The following is a 22,741-nucleotide window of genomic DNA, read 5'->3' on the forward strand; positions in this document are numbered from 1 at the left end:
ACTTGAGACCAATGGATAGCATGAGATGATGCCCCAGCTTGTAGGGTGACCTCATACACAGATAAAATCTCAAGAGAGCTTATAATTCTTGGAATTTAAAGGTTCTTATTTCAAGAACAGAGTTTTTGAGAACTGTGGGAGAAGATTTTTTTTGCTCTTGGGTCTGTTTTCTCACCTGGATTGAGCCTCAGTGCAGAATGGGGACCTAATCCACCTGCACCAAATTTCAGCCACAGGGAAACCTTGGGAAGAACTCTGATCCAGAGGTTATGAGACAGAGAGGGTCAGGACAGGGAGGAAGGATTGTTTCCAGGATTTTTCCTGACCACTGCAGAATTTTGTTGTGTGAGAACTAGAAAGCTTCAGTCACACATAAGGATGGTAACTGGAAGCCTTCAGCATACATAGTAATAAAAAAATAGAGACATGTGACAATGGTCTCCCAAACTTTCCTCAGAAATTAATTCAGTGAAATCCTAGAGGAGTTAGATGTCTAAGGCTGTTTCTTCATAATCCAAGGCAGCTCTGTCACTACTTTCTCAGCCCAAAATCTGGAGGTTTGGTGCTCAGATGTCAAAATGAGGCCTGGAGAAGGAACAGGTTTCCTGTCCTACATATTACAATGTGTAATAAAACATCCCTTAATTACTGGATTGAATCTGGGACGCTTCCAGTAACAAAACCCAACAACAACAACGACCAAACAAAACCCAAAAAAACCCCAAACAAACAAACAAACAAACAATACAAAAAACCAAACCCAACATAAATTAAGAGAAAAACATTCACAAAAGTAAATATAGGTTCCCAGTTTCAGCTGTCACAGCTGTTCCTCCCTTTGATGCTGCTGAGATCTGAGCACTGTGGTGCCTGGGCATGTCCATGGGCTCAGGAAGATGCAGCACTTGTGGCTGCCACCAGAATTCCTCAGCACTCTGGGATGCTTTTCAGGGGAACCCACTCTTTTTTATTGAAGATGGACTGGTTGGGGCAGAGCAAATAGAAGTGCTGTGAGAAGCTGGGATGTGAACCGAGCTGGGACAAGGTCAGTGGGAAGGGGCTGGGGATCCTCATGGCTGTGCTGCTGGGGATGGGCTGGAAACCATCAGGGGTGGGTGGCCCCACTCCTCCTGGGGCCCTGCTCCCTGGTGGGATGTTCCTTTCAGATGATGGTGCCCTCAGTCTGGATGTCCCTCACTGTGGGAAATGGATTTGTACAAAATATCTAAGCCTAGTTTTATTTAATTATTTATTATTATTATTATTACTATTTATTGTTTTATTTAATTATTTATTATTGCAGAGATGCATTGTAGTAGGATCCACGAGGGATCATTTTAGATGATTGGCTTTAAGGCATTTACAGCATGGTGTGGCTAAAGCTGATAGGCCAAGAAACGCTTCTAGTGTTTTGTAATTTGGAAATAATCAGCTTCTGATTGTGATAATGTGAATTATAACACCTGTATTGTCTCACCCTTCACTTGAGACTGAAAATGGAATAAAAGTTTTGAAAATGCCTCTCAGTTGCCCCATCTCTAGGTCAGAAAAGTGTCACCACAGGCCTCCAGGCAGGTAATTATTAGCATTGACTCCATGATTGCAGAAGGCTGATCAATTGCTTTATTTTACCATACTATGGTGTTCTATATTCTTCTATTAAGAAACATTAATTGCTCTTGCAGCCAGTCCGATACTGACAGACCAGATTGGTCAATCCATCTCAACACCGTCAGCAGTGACCAGTCAAGGAATCTCCTTTGGCAAACAAATCTCCATGACACATTCCACACAACAAGCGCAGAAGTGAAGATAAGAATTGCTTCTCATTCTTTTCTCTGATCTTCTCTCAGCCTTCCCCTAGAATAAGCCTGGGAAAGTCATGCCTGCTGCTCTCTGTGGAGAGAGCTGCTGCCACAGGAAAGGGCCTAATCCAACACCTCACAACTGCAGCTGCTCTGGCATGGAGCAGTGTGACATTCACACTCTCTGGACAGACAGGCATAGTTCTGTCTCTCAGGAGAAGCATAGAGAGAAGAGAAAACAATCTTTATCCCTGCTCCTTTGTTTTCCCCATGTGGAATGTGGTATGGAGATTGTTTATCTGCAGTGATGGCTGGGTTGGATTCTGGTGAAGGTTGCTTGGGTTCAGTGACCAACGGATCCAGCTGTGTTGGACTCTCAGCAGAGAGTCTCATGTTAGGTAAGTAAGAAGTAAGTAGGTAGAATAGTAGAGTATCTCTTGAAATAGTATATTAATGTAATATAGTATAGTTTTAATAAAGCAGATCCTCCAGCCTTCTGATCTGGAGCCAAACATTGTCATTTCTTCCCATCATGGGTTGCCTGTTTTCCAATGGGGCAGCAAGGCTGAGGCATCTCCACCTCTCCCCACTGCCCCTGTTCCACCCCCAGGCTCCTGCTGTCTCTCCCCCTCCATCCATCTCCCAAACGGGTTTGTAGTGCTCTCTGAGTGCCTGCAGGAGAAGCAGGGTGTGAAAAGTCCATCCTTGTTCCTGTGATGAGTGCAGCTGGCAGATCCTGCCTGTGGCACCGAGCTCACGCTGCTCTGGAGCCCGGCGCTGCCCCAGCCACGGTGATGGAGGGCGAGAGCCTGGAAAAGGCACAAGACATGAAGCAAAATGGTCTTGAGGGCAATTTGAGGGAAGTAATGAGAGGTTCAGAGACTGGGACAGAGCTGGGGTCAGGCTCAGAGGAGCATGTCCCCGTGGCTGAAGCAGAGGATGCCAAAGCAGCTGTGCCCTGCTTTGTGCTCCTGCTTGGAAAACACTTAAATAACCTCAAATGTGTTCCCTTGGTATTCCTGAAAGTTGTTGTAGAGTATCTGTTTCTTAAATACCTTAGTCACAATTCTTCACACCCAGATGACGAAATTGTAGTAGGATATATGTTGCTCAGAGTTTTTCACACAGTTTTTCACTTTCAAAAGCCTGGCTCAATCACAAACACTCGGTCTCAGCATCAGTGGCTTTCGTGAACTGGATCTGAAAAGCTCTGCCAGTTCCCAAGCTGCCCCTGCAGCATTTGTGCCACAGGGTTTGCTGAGGCTGGAGGAGCCTCGGGTGACACAGGTGAATGCAGGTGATGTGGGTTGGGTGGGTGAGGGACAAAAGGGCTGTGTGGGGGTGGGGAAAGGGGTTGGATTGTGTACAGGGTGAGGGATATGTGGAAATGGATCCGCTTGTGGGATGAAGCAGCTTCCTAGGTAAGGCTGTGGTTTTAGGCAAGGACAAAAAGGCTTCAGATGAAGGTTAAATGTTACTTTTGTAGGGGAATAATGCACTTTCCTCAGCTGGGAGTGAGCTCTGAGCAGCCAGCAGCCCAGGGTGCTGGATAGCCTCTCTCATGGCTGGATAGCCTCTTCTGGTCCTGTTGGCAGGCATGGCTGGGTGCAGCCACTGACATCTGTGACATACATTTAGAAGTGTTCTTTTATCCTGTCAAACATTCAGGCCCAGTTTTTTGGCTGCTGTGACTCAGCACAGCTTTGCTGGAACCAGCTTGTCCCAGCAAGGCTGTTGACTTTCAATCCCACCTAAAATTATGGGGAACTGGAGTGCCTGTATGGTGCTGCTGCCACAGCTCTCTGCGTGACATCTCCAGAGCATGACAACCACATAAATAGCATATGTGAGGAGACAGCACATATCTGTGCTTGGTGCATATTATTTACATACATCTCCTCTACCTCACTGGTGGTTCTCCCCAGTTAGAGATTTGGTAAAGGCTGCAGCCTTTTCAAGGCAGACATTCCAGCCTTCGATGGGAATACATTTCCCACTACGGTTGCTTGAAATTTTCAGTAAACATCTATTGTTTCCTCTTGCTGGAAAATGGAATGAGGGAAGACTTCTGGGGCTGAGTTCAGGTGGATTAAAGCTGTGAAAACATTTTGCTTTGGGGTGGTTTATCAGGCATCAGCTGCTATTGATCCACACAACAGTGAGAACTTGAGTGACATCTCTTTGGGGAGAGCAACTTCAGGGGGAAACAAACAGCAAATGGTTTCTGGGTATTTTGGTGTCAGACTTTTTTGCAGTGATTTTGTTGCTCTCCAAGCTGTTTGCTGTATAAAAGAACTGCAGCACAAAGGTGATAAGCAGATCTTTGTTTTGAAAAGCTCCTGTGAAATTCACCATCTGAGCACAGAGATGTTTTCCTCTCAAAGGGATAAGAGGTTAAAATGCGGGGATGGTGTTCAGAGGATCTAAATTAATAATCTGCTGCTGTTTCTTACTCAGTACCTGTGTAAATCCTGCAACCATCACTGCCCTTCTTGAAATCAGATACTCTTACTCTGTCAGCCTCTGGTTCACCCAAATAGTGAGTGTTGGGTGAACGGTGCCCATTCCCAGAATAGTGAAAAAAATCAGTGAATAGGCCAGGAATAATGGGGGCAAGGAGAGCTTCTGTCTTGTAAGAGTAGAGGGAATTGCTTGTTTCCAGGTTCATGAGTTTGAGATGCAAAGAGAAAGAAGACAGTAAAACACAATTTAATGTTGCAGTGAAGATTTATGGCCTCATCTGCAGTCACCTGAAATGATCAGCCTCTTGAAAATTGTAAATAGTGATGGCAGACAATAAAATACCAGTGGAGTTGGTACCACTATGTGTTCTTTCTCCTCCTGGAGCTTGGGGGATTTTGCTTTAAATGAATTTTTGGTGAAAGCAGGGTCTGCTGTAATTATTTGCAAGTAATGAGGATCAGGCCTAGCAGCACACAGAGTGTTCTTAAAATGCAGGTGGCTGCTGGCACTAATCCTGGCTGTTCTCCTTACCATGGACCCTGTAGATGGGTAGAAGAGAAATGGAGAGATTTCCTCAGTGTTTGTGCTTGAAATGGGCATGAATTACACTTGTTCTGCTGTCCTGCTGTTTTAAAAAGAGGAACCCATTGACTCCAGCTTTGTTAGCCTGGTGGCCCTGAGAACCAGCTGATCCTGCAGGAAAGTGTTTTATTGTATAATATCTCTGTTTCTGTAAATCAGTTCCTTGCAGCCTGAAGAATTGGCAGGGAGGTCCCCAGCCAGCATTCAGGTGGGTTGTCAGGGTACAGAAGTGTCAACACTGGGCAGGTGAAGCTGCCCCTCAGGAATGATGGATGAGCTGAGCTGCCTTTCTCTGCTGGGCTGGGCCTAAAATTTGTGTGTGAATGTCTCAGCTTGTTTTTGTGACTGGGTCTGAGTGTTGGGATGTACTGGGATCAGCCACCTCTGATGGGGCTGGACCATCTCCCTGCCATTTGCATCCTGAGATCTTCTCCCAGATCTTCTGTTCCTGGGAAGTTCAGTGATCATGGAAGGGAGATGGGGACTTTGAACCAGGCAGGACATGGCCTGTGACATCTCACTGACCCCATTCCCCCTGCTGGGACTGGGATTTAGGTAAACCCCAACACACGCTGCAGTCCGTGGGATTCCTTTCCCCACAGTGGGTTTGTCCCCAGGCCCATCACTTCTCCTTGGGAACAGTTTCTGGTTTTCTTTTCAGTCTGATGCTCAGCAGCACAGAAAAGAGCCTGCAGAGGTTTCTGTCATCTCTAAAATGAGTCTGACTTGAGGAAATACAAAAGCTACAATGAATATGTATTACTGGAAATATTGAAGAAGCCAATGTCCTCTTCTTTTTAATAGATGTTATTTCTCATTGTTTGAATGAGTCTGCTGGCCATGGAGGGCAGATAATCCAGTTGTGGAATCTTTCTTGTCTTTTGTTGTTTCATGATTTATAGCACCATGCAAGGAACAGGATTTATCACCACTGTCTCAGTGAAGTAACACTGAATCCCTTTGTAGAGACTGCTCTGGAAAAGTGGGATTTAGGGTTCAAGAAAATATGTTTTCATATTTTTATTTATTGTTTTTTCTTGTTTCCCTGATGCTCTGTTGACCATAAATCTGTAAAGATTATTCAGTTCTATCTCCCCTGCCTTAGGAAGGGATATATCATTGCTAAATTTTTGGCATCATTAATTAATGTCCTAATATCACCCATTACCAGTGGTTTTGGTCCAAATTTAGCTAATTAGCCTTTGGCAAGCCATTAATCAGGTGCCCATAATCCCAGGAGTGACAGTTGCATTTTTGAACCTTTGCTTTCTGGCATACTCCACATCCCCCCAGCCTTTCTCCTGCTCCTCTCCAGCCAGGTGCTCATTCCCTGCATGAAAAAATGATTTTACATCTTGAAAAATTAATTCTCTGCTCATGATGGCCTTGATTAAACAGATTGACAAACCGTGCTAAAGGTGACAAAACAGCTCTGACATGCAGACGTCTTCACCCCCTGAAAGGAAAGGCAAAAAAATAAAAAAAATCCCTGTGGGCTGTTGCTATTAGGAGATGCAGGTGGCTGAGGGTTGTTTTCTGTAGAATCAGCAAAGGTTCTCCACATTTAGGAGCAATGTCTGTAACGTTAAACTGGTTGAAATGGCAGAAGATGCAATTACTGGCACTTGAACTGGATTATCCTGAAACAATTAAGGATTTTTCATCCACAACTGATGCAGACTGTGCTGATGCTCCAGCAGTTTGGAGGCAGAAATGGTAAAGGTGTGTGTGGTTGCCCCATCCCTGTGAGCATTCAGTGCCAGGTTGGATGGGGCTTGGAGCAATCTGCTCTAGTGGAAGGTGTTTTCACTTGCATGTTGATGCCCTGGATTCTCTGTTGCAATTCAGCACCTCATAATGGTGTGTGAGATTTGCTGTCTCCCCAAAAGCTCCCTGGGCATCACCTGGAAAAAGGGTGGCTTTTTGTCTTGTTCTTTTCTTGGCTTTTGTTACCTTGCTGTCTGCTAAGAAACCTTCACACTGAAGAGCTTCTCTGTTTTTCAAATAAATAGGCTGGGATAAATCCTTTTTGGGTAATGTTGACAAAATTTAGGTTGTCTTCCTTCCCTTGGTGCATAGGTGTCTTCTAATGAAGAAGAAATCTGGCAATCACGCTCTTGAGATAATTGTCCTCTTCTCACCCGGGGACCCTGAGAAGAGCATGTGTTTAGATCCCATGAGATATTCTGGAAGGACAGATCTCATCATTATTGAATTTATAATTGGAGTGAAATGATGTGAAGCAGCAGAATTGGGACTGAAGGTGCAGCATGACCATCCTGGGCTTTCTTCCCCATGCAAAGAGAGCAGGGATGAACACTGAGGAGCAGCTAGAGGGATGGGTGAGGGGGAGTTTTGGAAGGATATTTGTCCCAGATACAAATCTTGCCTGTCAGTAAAGAGCATTCCTGATCCCTTTTCCAGCAGCTTTTCTGAAACACATCTCAGGCCAGAAGGAAAACCACCAGATAAATAGGTGAACCTGCTGTATTTGCTGCTCTGCATGAACATAAAGGAGTGTGGGAAGGGCTGAGAGCACTTGTTGGGGTGAGAGCCAGCAGAGAGGAGCAGAGCTGAATTTGCAAACACTCTTCCCATCAGCTCCTGGGCTGTCCAGCTGGGAGCTCTTGCACTGATTTACTGCTGTCCTTGCTTCAGCCTTTGGAAATCAATCCACTGACAATTAAGGTAATGTCTGGTCTAATATTTATTTCACACTCTCATTAATGGACTGACAAAACCTCAATTTTTGAAGCAGTGAGACTGTTCTGTTCCACAGGAGGGCTGAAACTCTGGGTCATGCCTTTTTTCCCTTGTCCCTGTTAAAGCTGAGATCTCTTGTTGAAGCTTTCAAGAAAATTGCCATGCAGCACCATACCTTAGCATTGTGTTCCTGGTGAAGAAGGTGCAGCTTTTGTGCTAAATATCCCCAAGTATGCATTAAAGGAGAGCAGGAGCACAAAGTAGCCCTGGCTGCCTGCTGGGGCCCAGGAGGCTCTTTGTTGGGCTGGCTGTGGGTTGGGAAGAGAAAAAAACATTTGCTGCCCAAGAGCTTATCTTCTTTTTCTCCACCTCTTGGGAAAGTGTGCCCTGAATTTGCTCTGATCAGTGTGTGTCTCTGCTTGTGTCCCCAGCACTGAGAAATTTCCCCAAAATCCCAGGAAATGGCTTCTTTGGGGAAACACTGCAGATGGCCAGAGGCGCCAGAGCAGGTGGCTCTGGTAGTCAGCAGTCAAACCACTTTGGGAGTGGGTCCCAAAGTCCTCTGTGCCCCCTCTTTGGGGGCTGGCCTACCTGGGGGACTCTGCAGCTCCTGGGAAATTAGTTTATCAGGGTCAATGTCCCACAGCCAGTTGGGGAACTGCAGGTACCTGTGGGCTCTGTGTGGATCACCCCACCTTGAGGTAAGGAATTTACCACTGCAGCTTCTGGAGTATCTAACTCAGATAAGAAGTGCAGGATGGTCTGGGTTACCAAAATTACCTTTAGTTAATGCTGCCAAAGAATACTAAATAATAACAATTTTCTCCCCGTGGTTCCCATTCCTCCTTGTAATTTTTTTTGCCAGTTTCTAGGTCAGATTCCCCATTCCGCTGCTGCTGCGCTAGAACAGCGCTCAGGTTGCACAATTGCAGAGGAGGGAGGAATCTGCTTCCCGAATCCCGTTCTCCCCAGCAGCCTTGCCCGATTCTTCCCTTCTTCCCAGCATCTCCCGCTGGGAGCCCACCCCAGGTAGGCTGCGGGTCGGGGGCTGGGGCAGGGTGGGTTTGGGGAGGCCGGGGGATGCTGGTGCCCCCTCGCCGCGCCGGGGCTGGGACGGGGAGGCCACCGCAGCTCCCCGGGGCGGGGGGCGGACGCTGCCCGAGGCTCGCAGGTGTGGGCTCGCCTTCCCTTTGCCGCGTTTGGTTATTTATCATTTCCCCCCCCCTTTTCCTCCTTCCCCCTCCCGCTTTTCTCTTACGCAGTGGGAGCAGCCCGGCAGCCTGGCTCTGCCCAGCCGCCCTCCGTCCTCCCTCCCTCTCCCTCATCCCTCCCTTTTCCTTAAAAACGTGGGCTCCGGGGTGCAGCCCCCTGCGCTGGCAGCAGCCCTGCCTGCCAGAGCAGCCCTTTCCCCTCCTCCACCGGCAGAACCCCCGGCTTTGTCCCGTGTCCCCCCCATCCCCCGGCCCGGGGCTGCTGGATGCGGCCGCGGGGAGCGGAGCCAGGTCCGGAGCTGCGCTAGAGGGGACCTGCCGCAGGTAAGCAGCCGGCTGGGGTTTATTGCCAACTTCGGGCTTTTCCTGCTGCTTTTTGCGTGGTACGGACCGCTGGGGTCGTGCCGGAGCCCCGGTGGCTCTCGGGTGGCAGTGGAAGGTCTGGGGGCACAAAACCGCCTGTGGGGGACTCACCGAGCCGCGGGGTGGGAGAGGCAGGTGGGGACATCCAGCCCCTGGGAGAAGGGATGATGTGTGCAGTCCCCTGAGCCGGCGGGGTGGAGATACGCGTGATCCCTGTGCGCTCGGGATGCGCCAGGCTCTCGGGGTTGCATCCCATTAAAATGCTCCTGGGGAGGGGGGCTGTGTTCCGTGGCAGTAAATCATCCTTCTCCCTGGTGATAAATCACCCTTCCCCAGCGTTTCTCGTGCACTTGCCTTGCCACAGTCCCCTGCCACCCGTTTGATCAGCAGATTTTAAAGCTGCCTCTCGCTGCCCCAGGTCCTTGGCGCAGGCTGCTGCTTCACGATGGACCCGCTCTTCTCTGCCCATATTTTTGAAGACCCCGACCTGAGGAAGCTGCTGAACGACTCCTCCATGCTCAACCTGAGCTTTCTGCCCAGCAACTGGTTCAACAACAGCACAGGGGACGGTTTCCTGCCGCTCAGCATCAAGATCACCATCGTGGTCGTCTACTCCATCGTGTGCATTGTGGGGCTGGTGGGCAACTGCTCCGTCATGTATGTGATCGTCAGGTAGGACACCGGGGAGGCTCCCGGGGAGGCTGGGAGCGGGGCAGACCTTCCCTCCCTCCATCCCTGCCAGCCAGGCTCTTCCCTGGGGTTAGAGACGTGCTTCAGAGGTAATGATGTGGCATTTGTTTTATTGTTTTGGTTTTATTTGGGTTTTTTGTTTGTTTTTTTTTTCCCCCCTTCCTAGGCTGTGATGAAGGTTTCTGCCAGTTTTCAGCTGCCCTCTGGTGCCTCCTAAAGTTTAACCCAGAGAATGGAATGGAGTGAGCAGATCTGCTCAAAAAAATTTTTTTTTTTAAATTTTTTTTTGTCTTTTTAGGGATTTTGTATGTCTCTGGGGAGGGCAATGTGCTGGGAGCATTCCACTGCCAGGGTGTGCTGGCTCCTTAATGGGACCTCTCCTTCCTGTGCTGTGTCCGGCACCCCAGCTGTGTTTGCAGGTGCTGCTCCATCTGGAAGCTGGCTCTTTCCAAAGCTGAACCTTGTTGCAAAGGAAAGAGCCTGCTGGGAAGCTTCCTTTTACTCTTACAGGAGAAAAAAAGTCGAAAATGTAAGTCTTCCAACCCTTTGGAGCCTGCAGACTTAAGTAAGATGTGAGAGGATGCTGCAGAGTTGAGGGCAACTTCTCTGGCTCCTTGTGCTGAAGTCAGGAGGGTGGGGGGGACCTTAGCAGAGGGACAGCACCGAGCATGCACCACTTCATCCTCCATGTCCTTGTCTGCTTCTGTTTGAATGGTTCAAACCCCTCTGGCTCTGGGAATCAGAAACCTTGTTCACCCTGTAAGTACAGAATAAGTTTGTGCAGCTCTCAGGGCTGTGATTATGTTAAACCCAGCATCCCCCTTCTGATCTTTGCACCCTGCATGTTAAGGAGGGAGCTTCCATTTTATCCACATCTTGGAGCAGATTCCTGGTGCAGGTGGACTCTGCCAGCACAGAAAAGACAGGCTGAATCCTCCAACAGAAGAGGAAAGTATTTAGCAGGTATTCAGACACTGATGAGATTCTCTTGTTCCTGCCAGGAGCCCAGCTGCTTCCAGAGCATCTTTCCCCTGAATAACTACAACTTGGCTGGGGAGATGCTGTAAAATTAGGTCTTTGGTACCAGAGGTTGTTGAAGAGTGGTTCAATCTCTGCTCCAAGGGCAAAGTGACATGTCTGTTCATCAGGCTGCCTGTCTGTGATCTTTTAGCTGAGCAGTTCATGGCACTGAGAGGGGATCCCATTAGTCCTGGGGAGTCTGTAGATGCAGAGAGGAGCTTTGCAGCACACTGGTGCCATGTCTGGACAGCTTGAGTTCCTCTCAGTGTAGTAGCAATTGCTGGAGTAGTTTGTGGGTGTGTGCAAGTGTGTGAGTAGTGAGGCTCTGGAGCTGGAAGCCCACATCTGACGATTGTGATGTGGCTGCATGGGAATGCCAGCTCGTGTGCAGCAGAGGAAGGGAGTCCTTACCCTGTGCATGAGCCTTGATGTGTGTAAGGAGAAGCCTGGGCAGAAATCTTCTCCCTGTCTGCAAAGGCCTGGTGGGATGTGCACAGCAGGACCCTGCTGGCCCTGCCCAGGGCTGGGGCTGCAGCATCACCAGTAATATGAGTGTCCCAAACTGGGGCCCGGGCAGGGTGGACCTGTGCCATGGCTAACCATGAAAAATACTGGTTTCTGCTCCACTCCTTTTTGGCTGTATTACCTTCCAGTTGGATAAATGGCACTCAGGGATTTTGCAATAGAATTTCCCATGGAATGCAACTCTTTTTGTGTCCTCTTGTTGTACAATTGAAAACTGAAGACAGGTGCCACCCCAATCTCCCTCAGGTTTTTCCATTTCCCTATTTCTCTTTACTCAGAAATGAAAAGTGTGTGCTGGGGAGGTTATAACTGAGCTAGAGCACATGTAGGGGCTGCTGTTCCCCAGCCATGTGCCCTGGGAGCTCAGTACTGAGCTGAGACCAACACTGAGTTAGAGCCAAGGCAATGACCCTTGAGTTGATGGGCAACAACTTCTGGTCAGCTCTGCCCAGGATTCTTCTCTCCTTGCCCTGTCTGTTCAGGTCAGGAGGGTGAATTGGACTCAATATCAAACTCTTTACCCTGGCCACGTGCACAAATTGATGAAAAGCTGCCAAATTGTGGCCAAACAAGGATGATACTGGTGAGCTTCTCAAGCACATGCTTTTCTCCTCAGATTAGAGCTTTGATGCTTCATGTCTTGAATGGCATCTGGTTTTCAGTAGGTTGGAAGTTGGTTGCTGGTAAGTCAACACAGGGTTTAGGGGCTCATAATGATAAATTAATGGAAAAATGATCAGCAAACCCTCTGGGCTGCACCCTTATCACTGTAGGTAATGTGCACCCCAACAAGTTTTTTTTCTTTCTGTGCTTTGGCAATGATAACCAGGCTTCAACATATTACACAGCCCATAGGAAAATGGTATACTACCTGCCAGAAAAAGACTGGTAGTGTTATAGACAGTAATTGTTTCCCATTTTTGAGGGAGTTGGGAAATAAAAAGACTCTAATACCAGCACTCAAGGAAATTGGAGGCATCAGAAAAGCTCATTTTTTTTGTTCCTCCTGAATGAGTTTTCTGCAGCACCAAGGGAAAAGTTTTAAACCTCCCGGTATTTCACGCAAAAGTACAAATTCAAAGCCTCCTCTAGGCTTTCCCCTCTGATGCAGAACCTAGCCTACATCTCTATTGTATTTGGAATGATTTAACATTTGGAACAATTAATTTATAGAGACGGTCATCATGTGACTGCCAATCCCTTTCAGGGCTGAGCAGCACTAATTGGGTAAGATGGAGAAGGGCTCTTGTCAGGAACACGATTTCCTGGACAGTGAAGGGCCTGTTGTGGGAACCTGCCTTGCCTGTGGCTTTGTTCTGCTGGCTCATCCTGGAGCTCCTCACCAGCAGAGACGATGCCTCCCCTCCCTCCTCCTCCTGCTGTTTGCTCTCTTCTGCATATATTTCCTGTTCTGCTTCTTAATGAACGTGAAACAAGCAGCTGAACAGAGGGTTTGGGGAAAACCAGGCTGCTGAGATCCCTCCTAGCTATTAACTGAAGTCTGCAAGGCTGCTTGCCAAAGAGCTTTGTATTTAGGAAGGAAAGCAAAGGGGAAGGAAGGTGTATTTTTGTACTTTTGGTCCTGGGGGTGGGGCTGACCCAGGTGTTCTTATAGGGGTGTGACATAGTCCCCAAATCTCTGCCAACCCTTGGTGACCCAGGGAAGGGACAAGGTGCAGCTCATTGTCCCTAGCTCCACCATGCTGCTGTGATGCTCAGCAGTGGGGATCTGGAGAATCCATTCCTCCAGTTCAAACCCCCCTGGGAATGCTGCCTCATTTCTGGGGCACTCCTCATTGCTATAGCATCTCTCTGCTGGGAGCCTGGCAAAATGCTGGGGATGCTCAGCTCTCTCTATGGCAGAACACCTTTCAGAGCATTTTGAGCAATGTTTTGGGCAGTTTAAGGCTGTCAGGCTCCTACATTTTCATCTGCTGCCTCCAGGTGAAGCTTTAGGAGGAGGAATGTGATGGGGAGGTGCCTGAACCATGAGCCTGCCTGGGGATGCTGTGCCAGCTGTTGTTCTGCTTGAAAACTGCCTCAGTCCCTGAGAACAGGGGTGAGGGCAGCTGCCTGTGATGAGATGGGGGAAATTAAGTTAACTATGACATTTCAGAGATGCTGATTTCTTAATAGAAAGCTTTCTCAGGGAAAAGTCTGGACCAGCTGTGTGTCTCAGAGCTGAAATGAAGCAAGTGTTTCATGCAGGGGGCACCCAGCAGATAGGAGTGGGGCCATCTGAGACTTTTGTTGTTTCCAGATCTGCCTCTTGGTTTTTCCTTGAAAAACAAAATAAATACACATAAATTATTGCTATTTATGGAGAAATGAAACCCACACCAAGGGCTCTTTTCTCTGGAGAGTGAGTGGAGCTGGGTGAGGATGGTGAGGTGAGATCCTGCTGTGGAAATGGCTGCAAAGGACAGGTCTGCAGCTCCCTGATTTCTGGGTCCCCATCAGCCCAGGTGAGCTGGGCTTAGCCACATGACCCATAATAGCCACATCTGGCCCCTGCTAACACAGGTCCCGTAGCTCCAGTGGGTGTTGAGGGGCTCTTTGTTTCACCTGGCTGTGGTGAGATGGGTGAAAGGGAGTTGCCCAAATGCAGCAGTAACTCTGTGATGTTTAATATGGGACTTGGTTCCCAATGTTTTTCAGAGACTGAGCAATTCCCAGAAGCAGTCTGGGTGTCAGCAGTGGCAGATCTGGCCCATGTGCAGGGATAAGAATGTCCTGCTGCAGGGTGGGTGCTGATGAATGCCCTCCTTAGACCAGAGCACCATTCCTGGTGGCCAAGCACCTGCTCAGGGATGTGGGAGCATCCCTGGGAGCCCCTGGGTGAGCTGCTGAAGCCTTTGCAGCCACAGAGCCTCCTCCCTTGGCATGGCAGCACCATCCACAGTGGTCTGCAGAGAGCACCTGCAGGGCAGGGCTGGTTTTTCCCAGCTGTCCCCTCGCACAGAGGTGAGGCTCAAGGACAAGAAGATCCCAAAGTGTGTGCTCGTCCTGGCTGGATGCAGATTCCCTTACTAGCCCCTGCTAGTCAGTCCCTGTCTTGCTGGGTAATTTATAGGCTTTTAGGTGCTGTTCTGGTGGCTGCTTTTGCTGTAGTGTCTGGCCTCAGAGTCCAGACTAATTTAAATTTGTCCTTCTCAAATTCTCTGTGTTTTTTTCAGGGCCTGTTGAACCATTAAGAATAAATCATCTTGCACTGGTCAGAAGTTTGAGGCTGAGGGGGCTCTGGTATGGTGATCAGAGCAGCAGGGATGCAGAGAGCACGGTGTGGGTGGACAGCTGAGGGGACACAAATCATGACAGAACGTGCCAGATCAAATATCAGCTTCACAACCCGAGGGCTGGGAGCAGAGATGGGAGAGAACTGGGGCTGATTTCCACCATCACAGGGTGGGAGCAGCTCAGTAAAAATCCTCTTTGAGCCTCTTCTGCTCTGTTTTGCTTCCTGGAGCATGTCCAGGCATGGGGGCAAAGGCTGGCATTGCTGCCAGGGTGTGAGGTGGGCATGGAGGGAGATGCTCAAGGTGAACAACACTGTCTGCATCCTAATTAGCTGGAGCTACACATATCAAAATCAGGAGGCTCCAAGAGGCAGAGAGCTCCTGGAAATAATGCTCAGGGTTTTGCAGAACTGCAGGCTTTGCTCTGGTCCCTCTGGCCCTGGTGTCTGCAGCTCCATTTTGGGTTGTGGTTTGCTGCAGCCAGCTGGTCCTTAGCCCCAGCCCTTGCCCTGCAGCCTTGCTGTGGCTGAGTGGAAAAGGGAAAGATGCAAAACCAACAGCTCTGCAGCTCACCCTGAGGCTCAGCCAGGGGAAGAATCTGTTCTTGTGAGGAGCAGGTCCTTAAAGCCCCAAGAGTGTGTCTGTCTGTTTACCTACCTACCTACCTACCTATATACCCTTAATGAGCTGCTCTTCATCTCCTCTCTCAGACCGTGTATTCCCCTTAGCAGAGGGTCCACATACCCAAAAGGAGAGGGAAGATAAGTGCTGAGCTGATTCCTCTCAGGCTTTGGCATCCCAGGGAACAGGAGAGCACAGCAAAGTGATTTCTCTTGTGACAAAGGGGGGGGCTGGATGGAGAACTGAGCACTGCCCTGTGGGAGAGGCTCCATTAGGAAATTACCTCTGCGGCAGAGTGCAAAAAGTGGCCCAGCAGGGAACTAATGTCCTCCATGGAATCCACAGGTTTATCTGCAGCACATTTGTGCTGTGGGGGAGGAGACTGAGGTGCCTCCTAAAGCTTGAGAGTTTAATTTTTTTTTTTTTATTTATTTTTTTTTTTTTGTGCAGATTAAGGGAAAGAACACTCTCAGAAAGAGAGGTTAATCCACAGAGAAGTGTTTGATTGATTTTTCTGTGTATTGAGCATTCTGGAAATGTTTGGGAACATTGGTTGGCTGGGACAGTGGCTGTTGGCTCTCAGCATGCAGAGAAAGTGGTGTAGAAGTAATTAATTAGGTGCAAATTAATTACACCCCCTTTCAAGAGTGCAAAATCAGCTTTAAATTCTATTGGAATATGGGTTGAAGGAAGTGGTGGGACAGTCACCTCAGAGTGTCCTGTGTTAGGATGGGGGAAGGTGGCTCTGTCATCACCTCCAGAGGCTGGTGAGGAAGGAGGCAGAGGACAGGGATTTTTGCACTGAGGGTTTTGCAGGGCCAGGCAGGCCAGTTGTACTTGGACTCTGAATTCATGCTGGGAAGTGTCTGGGAGGAGTGGGGCCAGTGGGGCTGGAGGGATGTGGGAAGGAGCTGAAGATTTGCTCTGCACACCCTGAGTTCAGGGCTGGTTGAGATACCCCAAACTTCTCACTGCTGGGGACACAGCCACCCTGAGATGCTCCTCTGGAGTTCAGGCCACTGGAGGCTGCTGTAATTCTCCTTAGGAAATCCCAAATCTTAAAGCCTTGGCAGCTGCCTGGTTATGTTGGATTTGCAAAGTCCTTTTGCTCATTCATCCCATCACAAAAGGAAAGGCACCAATATTTTCCTTCTACTGCTGTTGGTTCTGTAAGTTTGTCTGGGCTGGCTTTCTAAGAACTTGTGATTGATTTCTGGGCCAGGAAAAGCCTTACTCAGGCTTGTGTGGGGACCTCAAAGTATTTCCAACGTGTGGGGACCTCAAAGTATTTCCAACGATGTTTCCATCAGTGCTCACCTCCAAAATCTTCACTTGGCTTTTAGGCTCAAAAATAAGATCATTTGGTTTTGCTTTCTGAAACTGCTTTCAGACTTCTGATACAAGCTCAGCTTAGAGCCCCAAGGCAGGTAAAAAAAATAGACTTTATAGTCTGATTGTGACTCTCCTCTCTGCTGCTCTTGCAAACATGGCCAGGTCACCATGTGTCCCAGCAGTGGTCAGAATATGCCAGTGGTAATGTCTTGCCAAGCATTCAAATAATATATCAAGAGCTGAAGAAGCTCAGGGGAGGGCACAGACCTGGAAGGGAAGTTCTGGGCTTGCTGTTCTGTATCAAATTGGCAAAAAGAGCTCTTTAAGTCAAATCAGACCCTGTAGTATTTTAACAGGTATCAGGCTGAAAATAGTGCAGCAGTTTACGGGTAGAAGCGTTACCCTCAAATGAACTTGCACTCCGTTAATAACATCATGTCTGCCATTTTTGGCCACGTCTCTGCTAAGGCCATTAGTAGAGTAAATGATAGATGAGCTGTAGTTTTAAAATTATACCTATTTGAGTATATTCTGCCCATGAGAGGAATATCCTGGAGCTGAAATGTTAAATTCAGTCACAGAGTCACTGTCGAGCTCCCGTTTCTGCAGACACTGCACGTCCCCCCTGATAGGTGATCACAGCTGGCTCTGCATCATTTCCCAAGTGTGAAAAGGAGATGATTGCCATTAGAGCAAGGTGACTCTTCCTTTGGGGCAGTCAGTTCGTGTGGTAAAAGTAATATTGAAATGACAAAAAAATCCTTAGGGTTTGACTTGTGACTTTACTCCTTTCCCTAGAAAGATCCATTGTGATATTTTGATTTCTGATTCAAACCTAGTTCCTTACCAGTTTTTGGTTGGCCAGGGCTGGCCATTTTGCCTGTTCTGATTTGACAGGTCACATTAGGCATGCTGTCTGGCTATGAGCCCATATCAAATGGCTGATCAACCCCTGCACCTTTCAAATCAGCTTACTGGCTAAAGCTCTCACCATTCTTCTAACAATGAAGCCATAGGTAGTGAAATCCTAAGTTTGCCTTATTGAAGTAATTTTTCAAGAAACACCATCTGAGGTGACAGCCTCAGGCTTCCATGGTGCTCACTGGCAATCTGAGGGAATGATTCTGCTGGCCATGGAACTGACTGTGGAGGGACTATTTTGGGGTGTTGTAGGAGATGGGCTGAACTTCGCGTTGATAAACCTGTGGGAGGTTGAAAGGTTCTCCTTTTGAAAGCAGCAGAATCTTCTTTGGTAAAGCTCAGTGTCTAACCCATCATGGTCAGGTGGGAGCTCTAATCATTGCTGATTCCTGCATTTCAGATTCACCAAGATGAAGACAGCCACCAACATTTACATCTTTAACCTCGCTCTGGCTGACACCCTGTGCCTGATGACCTTGCCCTTCCAGGGAACAGACACATTCCTGGGCTTCTGGCCCTTTGGCAATGTCCTGTGCAAGATTGCCATCTCCATTGACTACTACAACATGTTCACCAGCACCTTCACGCTGACCATGATGAGCGTGGACCGCTACATCGCCATCTGCCACCCCATCAAAGCCCTGGACATCCGCACGCCCCACAAGGCCAAGGTGGTCAATGTTTGCATCTGGGCACTGGCTTCTGTCTTTGGCATCCCAGCCATGGTGATGGGATCTGCGGAGAACGAGAACAACGGTCAGTGAAACTGCACCCACGGGAGGGATGGAGAGCCCAGGGACAGGGGTGCCACTTTCATCAGTGGGGGGAGGTCTCTGCTGTCAAATCATCTTAACCCTGCCCCTGCCTCTCTGTAGCACTGCTGCTGCTTTTCTAGTGTTAAACATGGAATTGTTATGTGAGGAATTGAACATTAAACATAGAATTGTTATGTTAGGTTGGGAAAGCCTGTTGCAGAATTTCTGAGAGAGAAGGCATGATTTATGTCTGGAATGAGAATTGAGCTACTCCTCAGACTAGGCTCCTGATCAGCAGCCTTGGTGGGGCCTAGAATCCTTTGACGCTGTAAGAAATTAGTTGTGGTGCAGTTAGAAATTATGTTAAGGTAACTACAAAGTAATGAGCTATCTGAGTGTGAATTAGGGTAGAGCTGCAGTGTGAAAAGCCTGACCACCTTAAGGCAAAGGTAAACAATGTTAACTTGCCAATCAGAGTGCCTTTGTTAGCTGTAAACTATATAGAGATGTATAAAAACTGCCATCTTCTCTTGAATAAATGGAGAATGTTGCATTAACCATAGTGGTTCGACCTATGTTCGTCCTGTCCAGCTTTCCTGTTTCAAAAGGACCCTGGTTTCAAAAGGTCAAGTCCAGCCATTAACCTAACTAACCAAACTAATCTGAATGTGCAGATGCTTTTCTGCTTGATCTGCATTTGCTGATCTCCCTTCCCATTTTATTTTTTCACTCTTGCAGAGATTGATTGTCTAATTAAGCTCCCTTCTCCTGTGGACTACTGGGATCCAGTGTTTGGCATCTGCGTCTTTCTCTTCTCCTTTATGATCCCTGTGTTGATCATCACCATTTGCTACAGCCTCATGATCAGGCGGCTCAAGAACGTCCGTGTCCTCTCGGGCTCCAAGGAGAAGGACCGGAACCTGAGGCGCATCACCCGCATGGTCCTGGTGGTGGTGGCAGTCTTCATCGTCTGCTGGACTCCCATCCAGATTTTCGTGCTGGTGCAGTGCTTGGGTGCCAAGGCAGAGAGCGAGCTGGAGCTGGCCATCTCCTGCTTCTGCACCGCGCTGGGATACGCCAACAGCAGCCTGAACCCTGTGCTCTACGCCTTCCTGGATGAGAACTTCAAGGCGTGCTTCAAGAAGTTCTGCTTCCCCACTGCCTTCAGGACCGAGCTCCAGATGTCCAACAGGATGTGCAGCATCGCCAAGGATGTGGCCTACGCCTGCAAGAACTCGGAGGGGACTAACAATCCGGCCTGACTAGGCATGGAAATCCCCATGGTGGCTGTCGCCCAGCAGAGTCCGACCACCCCCACGTCAGAACTGACTCAGATAACGGCCCTTTAGCAGGACCCCAAAACTGAGAGGTAAGAAAACAAGGAAACAATTCTGGGGGTTGGAAAAACCGGATACTCCAAGAGCATGCAGAGAAAGTGAGCCCATTTGATGCATTTTTAATTCCAGTGCATCCTGCAGTAAGGAACGTGTTTGAAATCAGCCCGCTGATTCCTGCAAAACCCTGGGGGTCTGCAACATTATTGAGAGTTCAGGAATTAAGGGTTTAAAATAGGCATCGCTCTTGAGGCTTACACTTCTGCTGCTGGGAGACAGACAGAGTATGAACTCTTGCATTGCTTTTTTCCTCCCTGGGTGGAGATGTTAACAGCTCGCTTGGCTCACCAGGCGCTCGTGTGCGGGTTTTCCTCCTGTGCCATCGCTCTGAAATCAGACTTTGCTGCAGCCAAAGTGGGCAGGAGCCATCAGACAAAACCCAAGATCATCTCCAGGATGAGTCATCGTGCAGGGAACGATGCAGGGAGGGAGAGGAGGGAGCTGACAGGAAGAGAAATTCAAACTGCCGTGGAAGGACAGCGCCAGCTCCTGCAGATGGGATCTGCAGTGAAATCCCCCCCTGCCCCAGCTCAGAGGGGAGCAGGGTGGGGAGAAGGGACTGTCAGAACTGAGGGTGTAGCTCTGAAGAGGAGAAAGAAAAAAGACTGAGGAAATAAACACAATTTCTCATTTACATGCTGCTACTACTTTTTTTTTTACTCTGTATTTTCAGTGTAATAATGGACAGAATGTGTCTGTATATATACATGTCTGTAGTGGAATAGGTGCAGGTACATGGTAGGATTTCACCCTACCAAGCATGCCTTGGGCATCTTCCTCAGTGAGAGGAGGAAGGAATTAAGTGGCCTATAGACATGTGAGTTTATCTATAGGAAAAGCCATTTTGGAGAAGTCGTAATGGCAGCTCTTCCAGAAGACATGGACATTCCTGGTGGGAGGAGGCAGCCTAAAACAGTCCCACCCACTCCACAGGGGATAAGTGGGGCATAAACCATACAAAACCTGGGGTTCTGTGGTTTGTTTTATGTTTTTAACTGAAAAGAGACCCACAATGCTGAAAGCATGTGGGAAATGCTGCCCAGGTACCACCCCTCTTGCCAACCATGGATTGTTTTTCCTCTCCCAATGTAGGCCAGAGCTTTGTGGAAAATGAAATGTCCTGTCATTTCACTTGATAACAAAAGCTTCCCCAAAGAGTTTCAGCACTTGAGTGCCCTCTGTGCTGGGGAGAGCAGCAGGCTGGGGTTGTCCCTGTAGCAAAACAGCCCCAGGAAATCTGGGCAGTGGTGTTCAGTGGTGCTGATGGGGGAGCAAAGCACCAGCCTCCACCTGGACATGGGAGGTCAATTCCAACATGAGAACCAGCAGTGTCCTCTGGACTGTACAGATTCCAATGTGAATATATTTATTGTGCTCTGATCTATGAGATTCTGTATTTTTAATGTATTGATTTGCCAATATTTTAATGCTGTCATGTTCTTTCTATATGCTGTACAAAGGAATTGAATATTATATTTCTATGTAGAGTGTTTCCTTCATGGTTGGGCTTTAAATATAGATACAATTCCAGTGTCCCATGTGTCCCAGTACCCAGATCCCTTGTAAACTGCTCAGGCTGGGAGGATTTTGATGCTGATTAACATTTGATTGGGAATCTGGATGTATGCCAGAGCAAACTTTGCAATTAGCACTTCCCCATACCAGTCTGGAGGGAGGAGGAAATCTGGGCACTTTAAGCACTTTGTAGTAGATGTTAATCCCAGAGCCCTCACCAGGAAATCCCATATAAACCCAGGCATGTGAAGAACAGCTCCTTGAAAACTGTGCTGCTGGCAAGCTGCATCCATACCTTTGGAAAACTGGGTTAGGTGGGATGTTTGTGGGTGGTAACAGTGCTGGGCAGTGAGAGACCTTGGTTCTGCTCAGCCCTCAGCTGTGGGATGGCCTGATGGGGTCTGGGAATGGTTGGGGCTGAAGCTGGGGACTGACTGCCAGGCTGTTCTTACCTTTAGGAAGCAGGAGAACATTCATTAGTGGCTGGCCAAGGAACAGCCACACTCCCTTTGTTGTTCTTGGCTGGGTTTTTAAATAGATTTGTGTCCTCTGAAAAAAAATATTCCAGTGTTTGGCATTTTTTAAATATGGATTTTGTTACAATGACTATGCTGCAACGATCTTACATAATCAAGTACTCAATAAATGTGTGTTTACCAAGCTTTTGGGTATTTCCACAGCCCTTGCAGTGAATGTGTTTAGGCATTCTGTTCAATGCTCAGTGAAGTTTGTAATAAGAGCAGCAAACACCTGAAAGCAAAACCTTATTGTACTGTGCCTCTGGAGTTACAGGCTCATGGTCAGCTGGATGCCTTTAGTGCTGGCTCTGTAATTCCCTTTGGAAGTGGTTGTGTTGGTGTGATTTTTACAACTGCCGCAGTGTAAATGACATTTAGGTGGCTACTTGTGTGCTTTAATAAAGGAAAATTAAACTCCATGTGGTTTGGATGATAATCTGGAAGACTTCACTGTGTGGATTTGGAATGTCTCAGCCCATCCCTTTTAAGTGAGACCAGAGGGAACTTTTGTGACACAGACAACTTGGTCTGTAGTTAAGACAGGAACAGGAGATGTGAAAATGCTGGAAAATTGGGTCCCTGGATCTTTCAAAGGGCAGCTGTGATGTGTAGCAGGGCAGCAGTGCAGGCAGCTTAGAGGTGAAGTCTGCTGAAGGATGAAAGAAGCTCTTTCCAACTCCTCTCCCCACAATTCCCAGGAGCTATGGGGTTAGGTGTGACCTGGGAGAACAATAAATTACAGAACTGCTCTGAAAATAAAGCCAAGGCCATATTCTGTAGGAAAGATGGATCAAACAGTGAGATGTGCAATAAGGAAAGTGCTTTCTCTCTGCAGAGATCAATATTTCTACCCAAGCAGGTAAATACCAGGAGAAGGTTTTTTATTACCTTCTCTTTCTTCTTAAAAAAGAAAAAGTAAATTGGTGAGAAAAAAAAAAGAAAAGGAAACCTTTATTTTTCTAATTCAGTTAATTATAAGTGTCCAGGGGTGAGTTCTTATAGCAAAACCATAAACCAAAGTGCTTTATTCAGTATTATGGGATTTATTAACATAGCAAATATTCTCTCTGCTGTGGTTGGCTGAACT

General features: G+C 47.9%; 1 protein-coding gene and 1 long non-coding RNA gene across 6 annotated transcripts in view; one reads left to right on the forward strand and one right to left on the reverse strand.

Moving 5' to 3' along the window:
• The window catches only part of LOC144247184 (uncharacterized), a 36,903-nt gene extending 27,311 nt beyond the window's left edge, over positions 1 to 9,592 (reverse strand). The window contains exons 1-2 of one of the 2 annotated variants that reach the window (XR_014949672.1): positions 9,239 to 9,592; positions 6,133 to 7,000 (exon numbers count right to left, since the gene is read on the reverse strand). This is a non-coding gene — a long non-coding RNA (uncharacterized LOC144247184). Of the gene's footprint in view, positions 1 to 6,132; positions 7,001 to 9,238 lie in introns of those variants that run through there. The other variant, XR_013340891.2, reaches the window with a different exon arrangement.
• Positions 6,986 to 22,073, forward strand: OPRL1 (opioid related nociceptin receptor 1). Of its 4 annotated transcripts, XM_085558196.1 has the most exons (6): positions 6,986 to 7,538; positions 8,419 to 8,582; positions 8,816 to 9,088; positions 9,546 to 9,799; positions 17,873 to 18,228; positions 18,966 to 22,073. In XM_085558196.1, exons 4-6 carry the CDS (start codon positions 9,573 to 9,575, stop codon positions 19,487 to 19,489), a joined length of 1,107 nt encoding a protein of 368 aa, XP_085414322.1. In that variant the 5' UTR covers positions 6,986 to 7,538; positions 8,419 to 8,582; positions 8,816 to 9,088; positions 9,546 to 9,572; the 3' UTR covers positions 19,490 to 22,073. The 4 variants fall into 4 exon arrangements, with proteins under 4 accessions (XP_085414322.1, XP_085414324.1, XP_085414323.1 ...); XM_085558197.1 differs by lacking the exon at positions 6,986 to 7,538 and having other exon boundaries at positions 8,116 to 8,582; positions 8,979 to 9,088; XM_085558198.1 differs by lacking the exons at positions 6,986 to 7,538; positions 8,816 to 9,088 and having other exon boundaries at positions 8,110 to 8,582.
• Positions 22,074 to 22,741: the final 668 nt, after the last annotated feature.

Source organism: Lonchura striata, chromosome 20, assembly GCF_050655825.1.
Source record: "Lonchura striata isolate lonStrDom1 chromosome 20, ASM5065582v1, whole genome shotgun sequence".
Taxonomy (NCBI): domain Eukaryota; kingdom Metazoa; phylum Chordata; class Aves; order Passeriformes; family Estrildidae; genus Lonchura; species Lonchura striata.